General features: G+C 54.8%; 2 protein-coding genes across 2 annotated transcripts, besides 2 other annotated features; both read left to right on the top strand.

The window, feature by feature from the left end:
• The first annotated feature begins 30 nt into the window (after positions 1-30).
• Positions 31-1,007: a repeat region.
• An 814-nt stretch (positions 1,008-1,821) lies between these two features.
• Positions 1,822-3,399, top strand: LPMP_230890 (hypothetical protein; the record flags this gene model as incomplete). Its single annotated transcript, XM_010700944.1, has 1 exon — positions 1,822-3,399. One exon carries the CDS (start codon positions 1,822-1,824, stop codon positions 3,397-3,399), a length of 1,578 nt encoding a protein of 525 aa, XP_010699246.1.
• A 1,092-nt stretch (positions 3,400-4,491) lies between these two features.
• Positions 4,492-5,027: a repeat region.
• A 3,364-nt stretch (positions 5,028-8,391) lies between these two features.
• Positions 8,392-10,194, top strand: LPMP_230880 (RNA-binding protein, putative; the record flags this gene model as incomplete). The annotated part of the gene is made up of 1 exon (XM_010700943.1): positions 8,392-10,194. One exon carries the CDS (start codon positions 8,392-8,394, stop codon positions 10,192-10,194), a length of 1,803 nt encoding a protein of 600 aa, XP_010699245.1.
• Positions 10,195-15,679: the final 5,485 nt, after the last annotated feature.

Genomic DNA, 15,679 nt, shown 5'->3' with positions numbered 1-15,679 from the left:
TCGTGTGGCTAGTGTCGCCCCCCTCCTCCCCTCCGTGCCCCATCAGGAGGGCGGGCTATGGACTCCCTCTGCGTAGGCGCATGCTCATGCCCAGGCCACTTCCGCCAGCCACCGCGATGCTTCTCAAAGGCGTGCGGATTCAGAAGAGGGTGGCGCCCCCTCCTCCCTGTCGCCACGGACTCATCACGGCGGCACGCGCGGGCAGGCCATGTGCGGACACGTCCCCGTGGCATAGACGGAAGCGGTGGTCGTGGACAGCGAGCCCCCGGACAACAGCGCCGCCCTGAAGCAGGCCCCTGGATGTGATGGCGCGAGCACTGCGCGCACGCGCTGTGAAGCACAGCTGGCATGGTGCACCACCCCCAGGCCGAGCATGCAGAGGCCAGCCGAGCAAGAGTGATGGGCGAACATGGCACGCGGAGATCCATGCGAACCAGCCCCAGGGTGCGTGTCTGCGAAGCATGCGGCATCTCCTCCGTCCCGCCGGGTGTGCTGACGGGACACAGACGCCAGAGGCATGCCGAGGGCACCCCGAGTCGCTTCGTCGAGCCCCCCAGACACCACCGTGGAGAACCACCTCTCCGTATTACGGAATGCAGCCGCGTGAAGCGGCTCAGGGAGAGGCATGGCACCCAGACAGGGTGCGGGGGTCTCCTCGGGCCCTGACCGGAGGCTGGCCGACCTCCTCCGTGAGCTCATCCGGCACGCGTCTCGACCACCCCCTGTTGCCCGCACGGCAGCCGCCAGCGCCTCTGCTCAAGAGCAGGACCCTGGAGGCGGCCCGCTTGGGTCGAGGCGTGCCGCCCGCCCAGGTCCGTCTGGCGGCTGATCGCGCAGCCCGCATGCGAGGAAGGGCGAGGGAAGCGTGCCAGACGCGTTGCCCAAGTTGGCAGCCCGCGACGGTTTGTCCGAGACGGCGAGGGCTTCGCCGTGATGCGGCAGAGGTGTGGGTGAGCTGTCGCTGCATGCGCGTATTCGCTGGCTTGTTTGTGGGCGGGACGGGCCCGGTGTGAAGCTAAAAAGAGTCCCTCGACCCGTTGCACCGGTTGAGATGCGTTCAGAAGACGAGGAAACCAAGAAGGGACAACTTCAGCTCTCCGCAGCTCAACCGGGATTGAGCACCACGTATGTGCGGAGGTGCAGACGCACGCGCTCAGTTGTCTCTGCGTGTGTATGTATAGGCGATAGTGCCATGTGGAGTGCCCATTGCGTCTGCATGGGTGGCTGCTTTTCCATTCGGCGGCCGGCTCGAGCAAGTTCGAGAGTGAGGTGTGCAGCAGAGGGCCCAAGGCGTCTTTGTTTTTTGCCCGCTTGCTCTGCATCCGCTGCCCCTGCTTGTTGGCGTTTTAATATCCCCCTCAATACCGACACCGACACCGGCGGAGGAGTCTCATGCATTCTCCTGCTTGACGCTCTGTCCCTTCTTCCCCTTTGCACCCCATCTCTTCTCGCCTTTTTTTGTTCCATCGGTGCTCACTCACGCTCTCCCGCTTCTCTTTACACCTCTTTCTCCTTCGCCCGCTCATTCGACTCATTTCCATGGCCTGGGCACACGGCAGCCTCTATCCGCTGACGGTGCGTGACGCATGTCTGCGCCACCGCTAACACCAGCAGCAGTAGACTATTCGGAAGTCTTTTTATGGAGGAAACAAGAGGGGTGCCGAAGAGAACCGACGCCGACGACGCTCGATTAATTTTGTTTTTATCGCTTGTGCGTGCTCTTCATCTCTGGCTGTTGTTGTTGTTGTGAGTGTGTCCACTCACTTTTCTTTCCCCTGCCATCGAGTCATCGACGTGAAAGGAGGAGGGCAAACATAGACCATGCGATCAGCACCGTGTGCACGGCTTGCGACCGTGTATGGCGGGCTGCTGCACTCATCACGCTTGCTGTTGCAGCAGGGCTCGCGGCACAAGATCGTTATTCCCCCGCTGTCGACGTTAGGCGGTGACTCAGCTGGATCGTCGACCACGTCTTTTTCATCATCGCTCTCGCCCTACGCCAGGGAGTACGAACAGCACCGTCGCGTCAGCTCTGCCGTCGCGCCGTTCCTGCCAGCGGAGAGTGCGGCGGAGCTGCAACGTGCGCAGCAGCTGGACGCCTTTCGCGAAGGGAATGAGGCAGTAGTGGAAAAGCTGTGGCGGGACTCGAAGTCGCACCTGCGCAAGCAGCAGAAGCTTGTGGAGGAGTACGGTGTGGATGGCGCCGTGCGCGAAACGCTACAGCCTAGTACCACCTCGTTTCGTGAGCACCTTCGCCAGCGGCCGCTTGACCGCGCCATCTTACAGGAGATTTACCTTGGCTTGCATGGCCGCCGCATTGAGAGGAAGCTAAAGCGCGGTGTCTCTTGGGAGCACTGGATTACGAAAGGCGACGGCACGGCACCGGTCTTTGACACATCGAGCAAAGCCCAACAAACTTTCGCGTTCGGCGGTAACATTCAGCAAGCGCGCTGCGCCACCCACCCACAGCACTTTCCCGTGTTGCTCAGCCACGCCGCAGTCAGTGCAACATCTTCCGCCACGGGCGGACCGGGAAAGCGAAGGTACAACACCAAGCAGCGCCAGAAGCAGCTTCAACACCAGCACCCTCCGCAGAAGTCAGTACCTCGGCTGCACCCTCGGCACAGCTTGCTGCCCGAAGTAGCATTCATCGGCCGTACGTCGAGTGGCAAGTCGTCCCTTGTGAATGCCATCGTGAACGCGATGATCACACCGTACGGTCACCTCCGCGGCACGACGAACTCACTGCGCTTTTACAACATTGCGAACCGCTTGTTGCTGGTGGACTGCCCCGGATATGGTCATTATGATTCGATGTGCACTCCCGCGATCGACGCCGAGAACGCCGTGCGGGCGATGCGGGCGTACCTGAAGGCATGCGCGGCACCCGGTGCTGTGCAGAGAATGCAGCGGCACCGCCGCCATGGAACGTCAGTCGCGACTCCCCACCAGCCGATGAGGGAGAGAAGCGGCAAGTCGACTGAGTTGGATGCAGACGGAGTGGAAAAGGATGACAATGAGGTCGACGGCGATCGTGGGTGTGGTGGTAAGGAGCCTCTCCTGCTGTACCAACCACGGAACATCAAGCGTGTGTTTCTCTGCGCCTCCGCGCAGGGGTTACAGCACCTAGACTACGCATACTGCGACATGCTCGAGGCTTATCAGATACCTTTCACAGTGGTGCTGACCAAGACAGATGCGGCTCCCATCCGCTTCCTTGCCCGGCTCACAGACTACACGCGCAGCCAGCTCGTGCGCTACATCCAGTGCAAAGAGATTCTGCTGACGAGCTCGCTGCGCATTGCCGGGATCGACAAGGTGCAGGAGTTGCTAGGGAGTTTCGCTGTCGCTGATGATCCACTGCACGGCGCGACAGCAGACTTTAGCTCCATTGTGTAGGTGACTACACAGGTGAAACAACGAGGATACAAGGTGCGATTGAGAGAGATGATAGGGAGGGCTGTACAGGTTGAGTTTGTGGTGGTGAGGGAGAGGGAGGTTTCTGCACGTGGCGGCTCTGTGCAGTGCTCTTGATTCCACTTCTGTTTCACCTTCACCCGCCGCGACAACTGTCGATGTCCGCCCACTACTCGATGCATTTTCGTATCGTCGTCGACGATGGCACCCCTCCCCTCCCCTCCACCCATTTGTTCCTTTGCGTGCCACATCATCATCGTTCGCTCTTTTTTTCCCCAATGCGGGGGTGGCGCCCCGTCTCTCGGCTTGGCCACTCTTTACATGTTGTTTATTTTTCACCTCCTTCCACTGGCTCTCCTCGGTGCCAGGTGCACCTGCAGGTAGCGGGGAAGGGGGGGACATGGGTGTCTTTCCTGTCGCTTCTCTCTCTTGATGTACCTGGTGGCTCACTAGCAGTGCTACACCACCCCTCGCCCTGCGCCTTTCCTTACTAATTTTCCTCGTACTTCTGTCTGCCACTCGTATAGAATTGTGTAGGCTCTGTGACGCACTAAGCGACTCGATAATAGGCGTGAGAGAACCTGGTCAACGTGAACGAAAGCCCCTGTGTCGGTTTTCAGTGCGTGTGGCACTCGTGGCGGATGCTTCTCGCCCCATTTGTGGCTGTTTCGTGCAACTTTGTCTTCTCCGATCGTTTTCCTCAAAGGACAATACTGCATGTAATTCTCTTGCCCCACTTCTCACAGTCTCTTTGCCATTCGCAGGCATCACCATTTTTTTGCCTTCTCTCGTGTTGTATCGTCTTGTCTGTATTGTCACGTGTCGCTTACATCTTCATCTGCGGCCTCGCGTTGATCCCCGCCACACACACGCCATACCACGCAGTGACGAGGCAAAGGGAGGGCGGGGGAGAGGCAGTTAAATAAGAGAGAGAGCAAGACAATGCACTCACTTTTTCTGACCTCTCTTGTCCGTGCCTGTGCCTGTGTGACGCAGGTGCTTCTCTCTCTCCTACTGACTTTCTCACGTTTCCGCTCAACTCTGATGACGTGGGGGGGGAGGGGAGGAGCGCGGCTCCGTGCGTGGTATCGGGGCGCAGTACCCCCTCTCTCTGTGTGTGTGGGGGAGCCAGGCGGCCCCCCTCCTCCCCCATCCCTGCCAATGCCGTGCCACTGCTGGCGCTGCGGCAGGGTCAAGCACCCACGAAGCAGTGCGGGCCAGAGCGACGTGCGGCTGCTGATGTCGGCGGCCAGGTCGTGGGCGGCGTGGCGTCGGAGCGGCCTGCGACAGTGCACGCGCTTGCACCACCCGTGTGATGGGCAGTGCGCCAGCGTGACGCGAGAGCGTGCTGCCCGGCCCTCGCTGCCCACTGGTGCGGGGGAGCCTGCGCAGTCCCGAGGGGAGGCGCCGTGTGGTGCCCGGCATGTCGGGAGCGGCTGTGCGGCGGCCGGGTGGAGCTTGACGCGGAACCCATGCTGGGCCGACTGAATCGGCGCACTGCTGTGGGGCATGTGTCGAGCGCTGCTGGCGCCCCACGCGCTAGGCCTGTGACGTGCCGAGTCGAGTGGGGACAAACTAATGTGCTTCATAGCAGAGAATGGGCATGTTGGTGGGGGAAAACCATCTCTTTGCGAATTTTCCTTGCGAAGTCGGTTCGTGTGTAAGAATGCTTTCCAATACTGTAGAGCTGTGCATGAACATGAGCAGCTTCACTGATGCTGTGATGGGCTAAATAAGCAACACCAAACAAAGAGGGGCACTATACAAGCCACAACTAGGGCGTAGGGAGTGTGATAGGGGATCGTGTGGAGGAAGGGTCGCGCGCGCTTTCGCTCTGCCTGTCATCATCTGTACGCAAATCTTCGTTTTTCCCTTGTCTTCAGCATCACTGCACGCTTCCTCCGCTTGCCAACTCCCCTGTTGTGGCGTGAGGGCGAGTCGTTCGAGGACACCAGAGGATATTTGCCTGCAGAGCTTCTTTGCTCGTGTGTGTCCAGGCGTGTCTATGAGATATGTGATGTCAAATATGCACGGCGTGCTCCCCTTCTCTCCTTGTTGCATTCTCTACTTCTCTGCCACTCTTGTTGTTCCGCTTTCCTCAACGCCTGACGTGGTGTCTTGTTGCCGTCGTCATCTTCGCCGTCCTTTTCTTTTCACTCGGCTGCTGGGCATACGGCGGACTTAATCACACCCACACATCCCCCCACACACACCGTCAATCGCCTTGCACCTCTGCACACGTACGCCAAGATACGTTTGTCATATCTGTTTTCTTTTCCTTTTCCACTTTTCCTCTCCCTTCTTCCCTCTTCCCTGTCTCCTCTCGCGCGCACACGTCCTCTCGTCTTTGCTACCATCTGGGTTGTGGCGTATAGGCAAACTTTTCACTCCCAGCCATCTCTCCTTCCCTGTTTCCCCCCCGCCTCTCTCCCTGCCCTTCTCGGAAAGGATAGAGCGAAGCAAACGACCGAGCTGAAAATAGTGATCCCAAGAAGAGGCGTTTACATACACACACACACACACGCTTACATATAAAACGTTTTGGGGTGAGGTCACTGCCCCCTCTTCTTTTGGGCTACACCCTCCTGCCTCATTCCTTTCGCTTCTCTCTCTCCCTCTCTGCTGATTACTCTTTGCTGTCCCTCGGTGTCTTTATCTGCGTGACGTGTCTATCATACCGACCCATCGCTCTCCCCGTCTCTTTTTATCAGCTGTTCCGTTTTTCCTTTTCAAGCTTGAACTTCAAAGACCCGCACCACCCTCTCCCCCTTTTTCTCTTACCTCGCCGTTGTCCGCAATATCACATCAGCATCCTTTCAATTTGTTTTTTTGTTTTTGTTTTCTTCTGCTTCTGCTTGTGCTAGCGTGTGCGTGTGCGTGCCCCACCCTCTTTTAGGCGTGTTGTGTCATTTCTATTTTTTTTTCTTTATTATTATTATTTTTCCTCCTCTCTTTTTGGTCTTTGTGCTCTCGTACTCTCCCTCCCTCCCTCCCCCCCTCTCTCTCTCTCTCTGTGTGTGGAGGGGGGCGGTTTTTTCTTTCTCCTCGTTGTTGCTCTCTTCGGTTCTAAGAAAGTTCCTACCAAACTCTCGGTTCGTCTGTGCCCTTCTTTCTCCTCCCACCACTACCACCACCGTCACCTGGCCTCTCCCCTTCTGTTGTTTCTCTTCTTTTCCCGTTCCTGTGTCGTTACCACAAGGACGCCGCTGCTCTACTCTCCATAGAGTAGCGTCACCGGAGCGAGCAGTGCTCAGAAGTGGTGTTCTCACATAGAACACAAACGCATTCACTAAGCGTCCTGTGCGTACCTGCCCCGCGAAGTATAAAGTACGCACCGACAAGACCGATAAAAAACACGCACTGTCGAGGCCCCGGCGATACGAACGTGTAAACGCAGAGCCACACAGAAGAAGGAAGAGAGCAACAGACCTTCCCTCCAAAAAAGATAACCAGCTAGGTTGACACAGAGGTGCAGGCAACCGCGGCGCGAGCGAGCTGAGTCCAACCCCCTTTCCCCCCGTTCTCCCCTCCCTTTGGATAGTACACGTACAGCACGACGTGGACCTCTTCTTCTTTTCTTGTTTTCCGCTGTCACCCCAACCCTTAAACACACTCACCCACGCACTCTCTCTCTCGAACGAAGAGGCAACAAACGAAAACACACAAAAAGCGAACGAACGAACGGAGAAAAGAGAAGGGCTTCCAGTATACCCAGCAGCTGCGGCTTCTCTCTCGCTCTCTTACGCCCCTCTCTCTGTCTTAGTTTTTTTTTTCCGCTTTAGAAGAGTTGCCGTGGTACATATTTGCCCGCTCTCTTTTTCGTTCTTTCTGTTTCTCTGTCGTCGCCTCGACACCTCTTCTCTTGTCGTGTCTTTCACTCTATTCCTCCTTCCTAGTTCCTCCTCTTTTCGTGTTTCCCTCCCTTTCCGGTGTTGTTCTGTACGCTTGCGTGGCTGAGTCTGTATCACTGTTTTGTTTACTATTAGCATTATTATCTGAATCAGAAGTACTTCCTCACACGAGCGACACATCAGTTCATTTACCCCACTCCACCCCCCTCTTTCTGCCCTTTTTTTTGTTTGCGTGTTTCCTCCTCTGTCATCGTCGTATTCTCTGGCGTCTTTGTGAGCCTCCCTGCATGCGATTTCTCTTGCTACTCGAGTTGTAACGGTCCTTGGCAGTTTTTTCGTCTCTCTCTCTCTCTCTCTCTTTGTATTCTCTCTCTCCCTCTGTCTTTGCGTCCACGACCCCTGTTTGCCCATCACACTCACCCTCTCTACTAGTACTCCAACTGCTGCTTCTCCGATCCATCTGCCACCGAAAAAACACTATAAAATTGCACACACAGAGAGGCCTACACCAACGCCGAAAAATAAAAGATAGGAAGAGAAAAACAGAAGCATCTTAACTTGCACCTCTCTTCTCCCCTTTCCCTCCTCCTCACCCCCACCCCTCACTAACCCAGTCCCCTCCCCCCAACTGCAGTCTTACGCCTTCTTGACCTCTCTCTTTTGTTGTCCTCAGTGCGCAATCTGTTTCCCTTGCGTGGGTGTTGCTGCTGCTGGAATATACCGAGGGCCGGATTATTTCATCACGTACTCCCCCCCTCTTCCAGCCGCTAGGCAGCAGTACCCGAGTGTACAGTGAGTGTCTATATCTACCTATCTATCTATAGAGAGGCTACTGCTTGCCTTGATTTTCTTTCGTTTTCCTGAGCGAAGTTGTCATTGGTGTCTTTTCTTCTTCTTCTCACTTTTTTCCTTTCGTTTTCTCTTTTCGTTAATTCTCTTCTGAGGTTTTTCACCTCCACAAAACTCTACTTGCGACTTCTGTCTCTCAGTGTGGGCGTGTGTGTACGTGTGCGTGCGTCTTTGTTCACTCACTCGCGCGCTTTTTTTTTTAAAGGTGTTGTGCGTATTTGTGCACCCCTTCCTCTTTGTTGTGCATCCCTCCCCCTCCTCTCAGTGTTTCATCATGAACACCTCACCCATGTCTGACACGTGCCAGAACAACAACTCGGCTAAAGACTTCTCTCTTTCGTTTGGTTCGCACACCAGCGGATCACAGAGCGAGTCGGGCATTTCGCAGCGGCTGGACGGTACGCACAACTTCGCGACGTCGTCACTCCTGTCGCTTGAGGGAATGCCAACTACCGGTGTGGTGGCGGGCCAGAGATCTCAGCCTCCTGATGCCTCACTCGCCACCACCGCTGGCGGTGCCGAGCCGAAGGTGACGTCGCAGGCGCTCCCAAAGAAGGGCAGCAGGGGTGCTGCCCGTGCCGCGTTTGCAAACGCCGATGGCCCTCTTGCCAGAGGGCAGACGGCGACACCGCCGGCAGAGTCAGCCAAGCCAAAGAATCAGAATGTCCGCCGAAACGTGTACATCTCCGGTGTGCCGCCAACCTACCGCTCAGAGGATTTTCGGCAGCTGTGCCAGCAGTTTGGTCGCGTAGAGGCAGCAAAGCTGTGCGTGGACAACCGCAATGCCCCGACGAAGGCCTATGGATTCGCCCTGTACTACAGTGAGGAGAGTGCGGCAAGCTGCATCCGTGGGCTCAACGGCAGTTTTTTGCAAGGTCGCTGTGTGCAGGCGCGCCTCGCCGACTCGCACGCCACTCCACAGCCCCTTGGGGATGCTGGCGCCGCCATCAACACGACGCTGCCACCCCCCTCGATGCAGCGCGACCGGCGTGAGAACAATAATCGCAGCCGTCGCAGTGGTGCTTCTCGTCGCGACTCGCAGGGCCGTCGTGCTGCATGCAACAACCCCATCCCCAGCCCGTCTCTTCACAACAACGGCATGCCGCTCCAGATGCCCTTCAGCCCAATGGGGATGGCTGCCGCTATGCCGAACGGCGGCGCGATACCGATGCCGATGGCGCAGTACTTTCCTTTGATGGCTACTGCAGGCGGCGCTGTCCCGACCACCACCGCACTCACGACCTCTCCCGTGGATGGGCACATGGCTGTCAACACCTCGCCGGCGGCGGGTTTCTTCACGGTGACCCAGGCGGGCTGCAGCCCGTGCACGGACCGCGGCTTCTGCCCTGCCAGCACGCCTTTGCCCGGTTCTCTCACCCCTGGCGGAGGCGCTACCAATGGCGCCCAACACGGAGGCACGCCCGCTGCCATGCCGACGCTGTCCCCGGGATCCATGGGGCTCAGCCCCCCGCTGGGCTCTCTTCACTCATCCGACAGCTGTTCGTCCCTGGCATCGGTGAAAGCGACGACGAAGGTGAACACGAATGGCGGAACGCGGGATGCGGTGAGCAACAACGTTAATCCTCAACCTGTCGTGACCCCCTTCACCTTTCCCTTTCCGAATATGGCACCAATGATGCAGGCCGGGCCTGCGCAAATGATGGTCGCGGCGACGGCAGTGAACGGTGCGAACCCGACCGAGTGGATGACGCCGCCGGCGGCGACAACCACTCTCGTTTACTATCCGTTGCCCACCGGCGGGTACGGCGCCTTTCCCGCCACCGCGGCGGCTGCGAATGGTGTGAGTGTGTACCCTAGGCCGTCATCACCGTCGGGGCTGCCGGCAACGACGGCCGCTTCCAACCCTGTGGCCAGTGGAGCGGTCCCGCTTGCGTACTTTCCCATAGGCGCGCTGCCGATGAACAGCACGGCGACAGGAATGCCGGCGCTTGCGCCCTACTTGCCGTCTGCCCCCATCAGCGTCAGCAACGGTGGGGCCGAGGGCTTTAGTGCAGTGCCGCCGAATGTCATCATGATGGAGAACGGGATGGGCTTGCAGCTCCAGATGCTGCACTGATAACGAACCGAAAAAGGCGGAAGTAACAGAGAGTCGTACATTGCGGTTATCACATGGGCTGCGAAAGAAGTCCACAGCGGCACTGCTGCAACCATTGCTGCTCAGCGCTGCTGTGACCTGCCGCATTGTGTGTGCGTGTGCGCATGCGTGCTTTCCCTTTTCTGTTCCTCTCTTCCCCCCTCTCTTTCGCTCGTTTGCTTTGATTGTTTGTTGGTTTGCTTCTTTGCGAATACTTTTTTGTGTAGTCCCTCAACCGTGTGTCGCCGGTGCGTTGCGCAGAGCATCAGCTTCTTTCGCCCTCCCGCCCTTTTCTCGTGTTATTTAGCGTACGTTGCAGCACTAATAAAAAGAAGCCGAAGTAGGCTTGCGTCTCCAGCGCTACCTTCCCCCTCCCTCCTCCAACCCCTCAAACTGAACCTCTCGTACGTTCTCTTTCCTCCCGCTGCGCACATATAAGCGTATGTTTCTGTGCGTCCGTATGCATGTGTGCCTGTGTGCGTGTCGCATTATTCGATGTATTCTCTGATTCTCCCCTGCTTCTTCGTTCTCCAACCGGGAGCCCCGCTGTCCTGTGTAGGCCCATGCTGGACTCCCGCGTGCACGTTTTAGGTGGTACTGTTCTTTCCTGCGTGTATCTGCCGCTTGTGCACCTCACTGTCTCTGTGTGTGTGTGCGTGTGCGTGCGTCATCTGCCCGATCATCTGGAGATGGTCGTTCCTGCGCCACCATTGCTGTGCTCTGGTATTTCTCCCTTTCTCGCTATTAGAGCGTTTTTTATTTTTATTTTATATTTCGTTTGCTTCTCTCTGATGTCTTTTGGACTCCCTCTTTGCCTTCTTTGTGGTTTTTTTTTTTGGGCGAGTCACGTGAATTTTTGCCCTCTTTTTATTCGTTTTCACTGTGATGCGCTTGGTGGAGTACAACGGAAGGCGTGCCATTTCACCAACTCACAAGGGTGCCTACACACGGATAAACGTATACAGAGAGCGAGAGGCTGATACGGAATGAGGCGCCCGTCAAAAAGGGAAAAAAAGTGGGCAAGAAGGCACAGTTACACGTGCAAACTTTTTTGTCTCGTGCGCGTCAGCATCTCGTACTCGCGTCCTCCTGCCTCGTTTTCCCCCCCTCCCTCTTTCTTCTTCCTCCTCCTCCTCCTGCTCCTCTTCTCTCTCTCCCACACTCCTTTGGTGGCGGTCTTCACATTCTCCTCTGCCCACTACAGGCGCCTATATGCACAACTCGTTTGGCTCCCCAGTCTTTTCCTGCTCGCTCGTGCTACTGCTGCGTTCTGCTATACATGAACAGCGAAAACGAAAAAGCACACACACCCACACACAACGTACGAACACATGGGAGTCAAACAGCCAGTGATGGCGTTGGAGTGCATAGAGGAGAGAGAAGTCAGCGCAGAAGGGAGAGGAGGGGCGATCATGGGGAGCTAAGGAACGTCACGGTCTATGATGGGTGTACCTGCGTGCACATCATCGTGACAATAGACACCACCTTCCCCCCTTCTTCCCCCTGCCTTCCGCACAAGCCCGTGTGGATACATGTGTGGAGGGGGTTCGATGTTTTTCATTCCTTTTCGTTTGCTTGGCTTTGGGTTTTCATTGAATCACATTCCAGGCTGCTCGTTTTGCTGAGGGAAGACAGGCTGATTGATGGCAGGGGGGCAATACGGTCTCCTCCTCCCTTTTTTTTGTTCCGCTTTTTCATGTTGTCCTCGTAATGATATCCCTGCCCTTCTCTTCTGCTTGCGTTGCTGGTTCAGTTTATTTTTTCTTTCTCTTTTCATATCTCTGTACGTTTGCCACTCGCGGCTGTCTCTGGCGTTTTGCTGTTCTTGGTGTGTGTATGTGTGTGTGTGCGCATGTGCGCTTTCCTCTACTGGGATGCGCGATCACCCATGTGACACGTGCTGTACACTCTTTTCTTTGTCCCTTTTCCCTAGTTGTCGTGGTTTATTTCTCCCTGTGGCGTCTTATCTGTGCGGTTTCTCTCTCCCTCCCCCTCCCTCTTTCTCTTTTGCGTTATTCTTGACATCTTTCTCGTGTCAAGCGAGGGAGAAAATAGCGATTAGGGGGAGGGGATTAATCGAGGAGATGGCGGCTAGTGTTGAACAAACAAGCACACACACACACAAACTAAGTATGAAGGAAACGGGTGCTGGCTGGTAGGCGCTTCCATAGAGTTGCTCTCCATCCGCCCTTTGGACTATATTCACCTCACAGTTTCTTTCTCTCGCCTTCCCTTCCACGTCGCTCATTTGCCTTCTACATCGAAGGCTTCATTCTCTCCACTTTTTCTTTTCGGTTCTTCAAATGCGGTGTACCTCTACGTATTTTTTCCCCCTTTTCATGCTCCTTTTCCCGCGTCACCTACCTGAGGCACTCGCACGCTTTGTGTTGCTCATGTAGCGCACGCATGTGCTATTTTGCCCACCGGCCTCTGGATCCAGAGCTGAGTCTCTCTCTCTCCCTCCCTCCGTTCCTGTCTCCCGAAATGAGCGACCAGCTCTTCACAACATACACACATATACACACACGCACACGCACACGCAAAGAGGGGGAGGAAAAAAAGCTGAAAAAAGAAAAGCGTTGAGGGGGACGTCCTTGGCTTTCCTTTATTTCCCCCCTTTTCGGCTTACCTTCCCCATAACTGAATCCCGCACCTTCTCTCTACTATACCCGCAGTGATCCTCGACTCCTTTTCATTTCCCCCTCCTCCATGAATTTCCTTCCCACAACGCTAGCTTACTGTCGTTTTTTTCCTTTTTTTTCTGTGCATTCTCGCTCAGACTATTTCTGTCTCTGTGCCTCTGTAGTGTCTCTGAGTGTCGATGGTCTTGCTTGTGGGTGCAGGTGTGCGTGCGTTTGTGTGTTCCCGTGTCCAGTGTGTAGTTTTTTTCTCTCCCTTTTCTTTCTCGAGCGTGTCTTCACTGTTCGTTTATCAGACCACTCGTTCGTTTCTGGTGTCCATCGCTTTTACTTCTCCCCACTTCTTCTCCCCTTTGGTGTTCTTACGAGAATTCGTTTTTTTTTCCATTTCGCTGCCTTTTTTCTCCTTCCGATCTGAAGACTGTCAAAAACTCCCTCTCTCCCCCTTTTCTCCACAGCAGTGCTGCTCGTTGCACCGCTGTTCAGTGCTGGAGCGCTGATACTTTTCATTCCCTTTCTTCCTTTCGTCCCCACAGCAGACTTTCCATACTTTTTTTTTCGTTTTCTCCCGTTTTTTTTTTCCCTCTTGTGTGTTCTTGCTCAAATTTTTCATGCGTTCTTCCGACTGAGGGCCTTTGTACATTTCCTCATTGTCCCTCTCCCCGTGCTTGTATGTTGGGACGTCTACTGTCGCTGCTGTGTTTTCTTCTTCTGTTTGTTTCCCGCCATATGTGTGTGCGCATGTGCCTGCGCGCTCGCGCATCGTTACGTTCTAGGTGGTGTCCTTCTCCTCTTTCCTCTCCCTTTCGACGTTCGCTTTATCATCTTTGCGCTTCACTCTCCACGTGCTGTTATCTCTTTACTTATTTTTTTCGTTTCCTCATGTACGTGCATTCAATTCTGTGCCGCACGTGCATACACACTCTATCTTTTTTTTTTTTTTTGGGCACGCGAAGAAGACCGTATGACTGCAGGTTTTGTTATTTTATTTTACCATCCTTGTGTTTTGCATGTCAGGTGTTTACTTTTTCTTTCCGTGCGTGCGTGCGTGCTATGCGCTGCCTTCAACTCCCTTTTCCTTTCTCACGTCGCTCCCCGTGCTTGCAAAAACTGGACGATAATAGTCAATGGCACGAGGGAGCAGCGGACGTTGTGATGAAAGGGATTGGCTGAGTTATTCAGTCGAAGAGTTTTGTTCATAGGGGAGCTTGAAGAGTAGGAAGTGGGAGGCGTGCGTGTGTGTGTGTGTGTGTGCAGCACTTCTTTTCCGAAGGAACAGATATGCAAACATACTTGCAGCGTAGCTCTCCTCTCATCCTCTCTTTGTCCCCCTTCTTTCCACCACGTCTGTCCCTCCCCACCCCCCACCCTCACCCTACTCAGCATTGACGCTTGAACCACTCCTTCAACTTGTCTCGTCTTCCTTTTTCTCTTAAACGCTCTCATCTTTCCGTTTATCGTAACACATTCCTCTTCCTCTTTATAGGCGCTCTCCTGGCGTTCTTCCTAAGGCGACATCGACTGGCGAGATGTCTTTTGCCTCCTCTTGTGCTCTTTTTGTGCTTAGTATGTGGCACACCTTCAGTCTCCTTCCCTATGTTGATTTTGTTCCTGTTGTCCTTGTCATGCATGTGCATGTGCATGTGTGTGTGTGCATGTGTGTGTCTTGGTTGAAGTCGCTCGCTCGTCTGCCCCTCTATAGGCGCTACTGAGCGTATTTTTCTTTCGTTCTTTCTTCCTACTCTCTTTCTCTGTATGCGTTCGAGGTGCTTTCCTGATTGCTGTTCTCCTCGCTACACCTCTTCCCTTGCTTTTCTTTGTAGAGTTCAGGCTGACGTGTGTTTTGACTATCACCGACGTGATCGTACACGCGCATAGACGCGCAGTGTAGCTGTCTTCATTCTTTTCCCAACCGTTTGAATTTACTCTTTCTGTGTTCTCTGTTCCCCTATCTACGAGAGGGAGGATAGGTGGAGAGAGGGGGACGCTCTCTGGTCTCTCGTGCGCTCTCTCTTTCTCGCGTGCGTGCTCAGTCACCTTCTTTAGAAAGCGACGCTCACTATCTTCCTTTCCCCTCCCGGCCCTCCTTTCCGTTTTTTTTTTCTGTGTCTCTTGTTTGTTGATCTGTTGTGGCTTTTCGTCTGGCTTTTTTTTCTGTGTGTATTTTTTTTTCCCTTTTTTCCACTTTCGCGCGCTCTCCATTCCGGTGTGCACCTTTTCTGTGTTGTTTTTCGAGTGTGTCCTTTTCGATTTCGTTGTTGATGACTTTCCTTCCTGCTGAGAAGCCGGTCGGCGCTATTTTTCATCTGCTCTTTCATTTCCCTTTGCCGTACTGTTTTTTTTTTCTCTCTCTTCCTCTTCCTCTCCCGCTCTCCTGGCGGTTGTCCGGTCTCGTTGCGTCACTCTTTGATTTTACTGCCTTTCTTTAGTGTTGGGGTTACGATTGCTCTTCTGCACCCACACACCCACACACACATGACTATTTATTTATATATTTATGTGTTCTTCTTCTTCTCTTGGAGGTCGGGTTCGATGACGTTTTTTTTCTCGATTTCTATTATTATTTTTTTTCTTGTCGTTGAATTGTGCGTGTGGGTGTGTGGGTGTTCCCCCCCTTTTCTTTCAGGTTTCTTTCGTTGATATCATTCTTCTCCCCTTTCTTTCGAGCTCAGAGTCTTTCGCTGTGCGCTGCCGTGGTGGGTCTGTAGCTGCGACTGTCTCTTGTTATCGACGGAGAAACGAGAGTTTTTAGGAGAAGGAAGGGGGCGGGGCAGAGCGGTGAGAGTTGCCCTTCCGCCAATCCCCTGTTGCTGTGCTGCGCTCATCCG

This window comes from Leishmania panamensis (assembly GCF_000755165.1).
Source record: "Leishmania panamensis strain MHOM/PA/94/PSC-1 chromosome 23 sequence".
Classification (NCBI taxonomy): Eukaryota; Euglenozoa; class Kinetoplastea; order Trypanosomatida; family Trypanosomatidae; genus Leishmania; species Leishmania panamensis.
The sequence above is the reverse complement of the archived record's forward strand: the minus strand, read 5'-3'. Positions and strand labels throughout refer to the sequence as shown.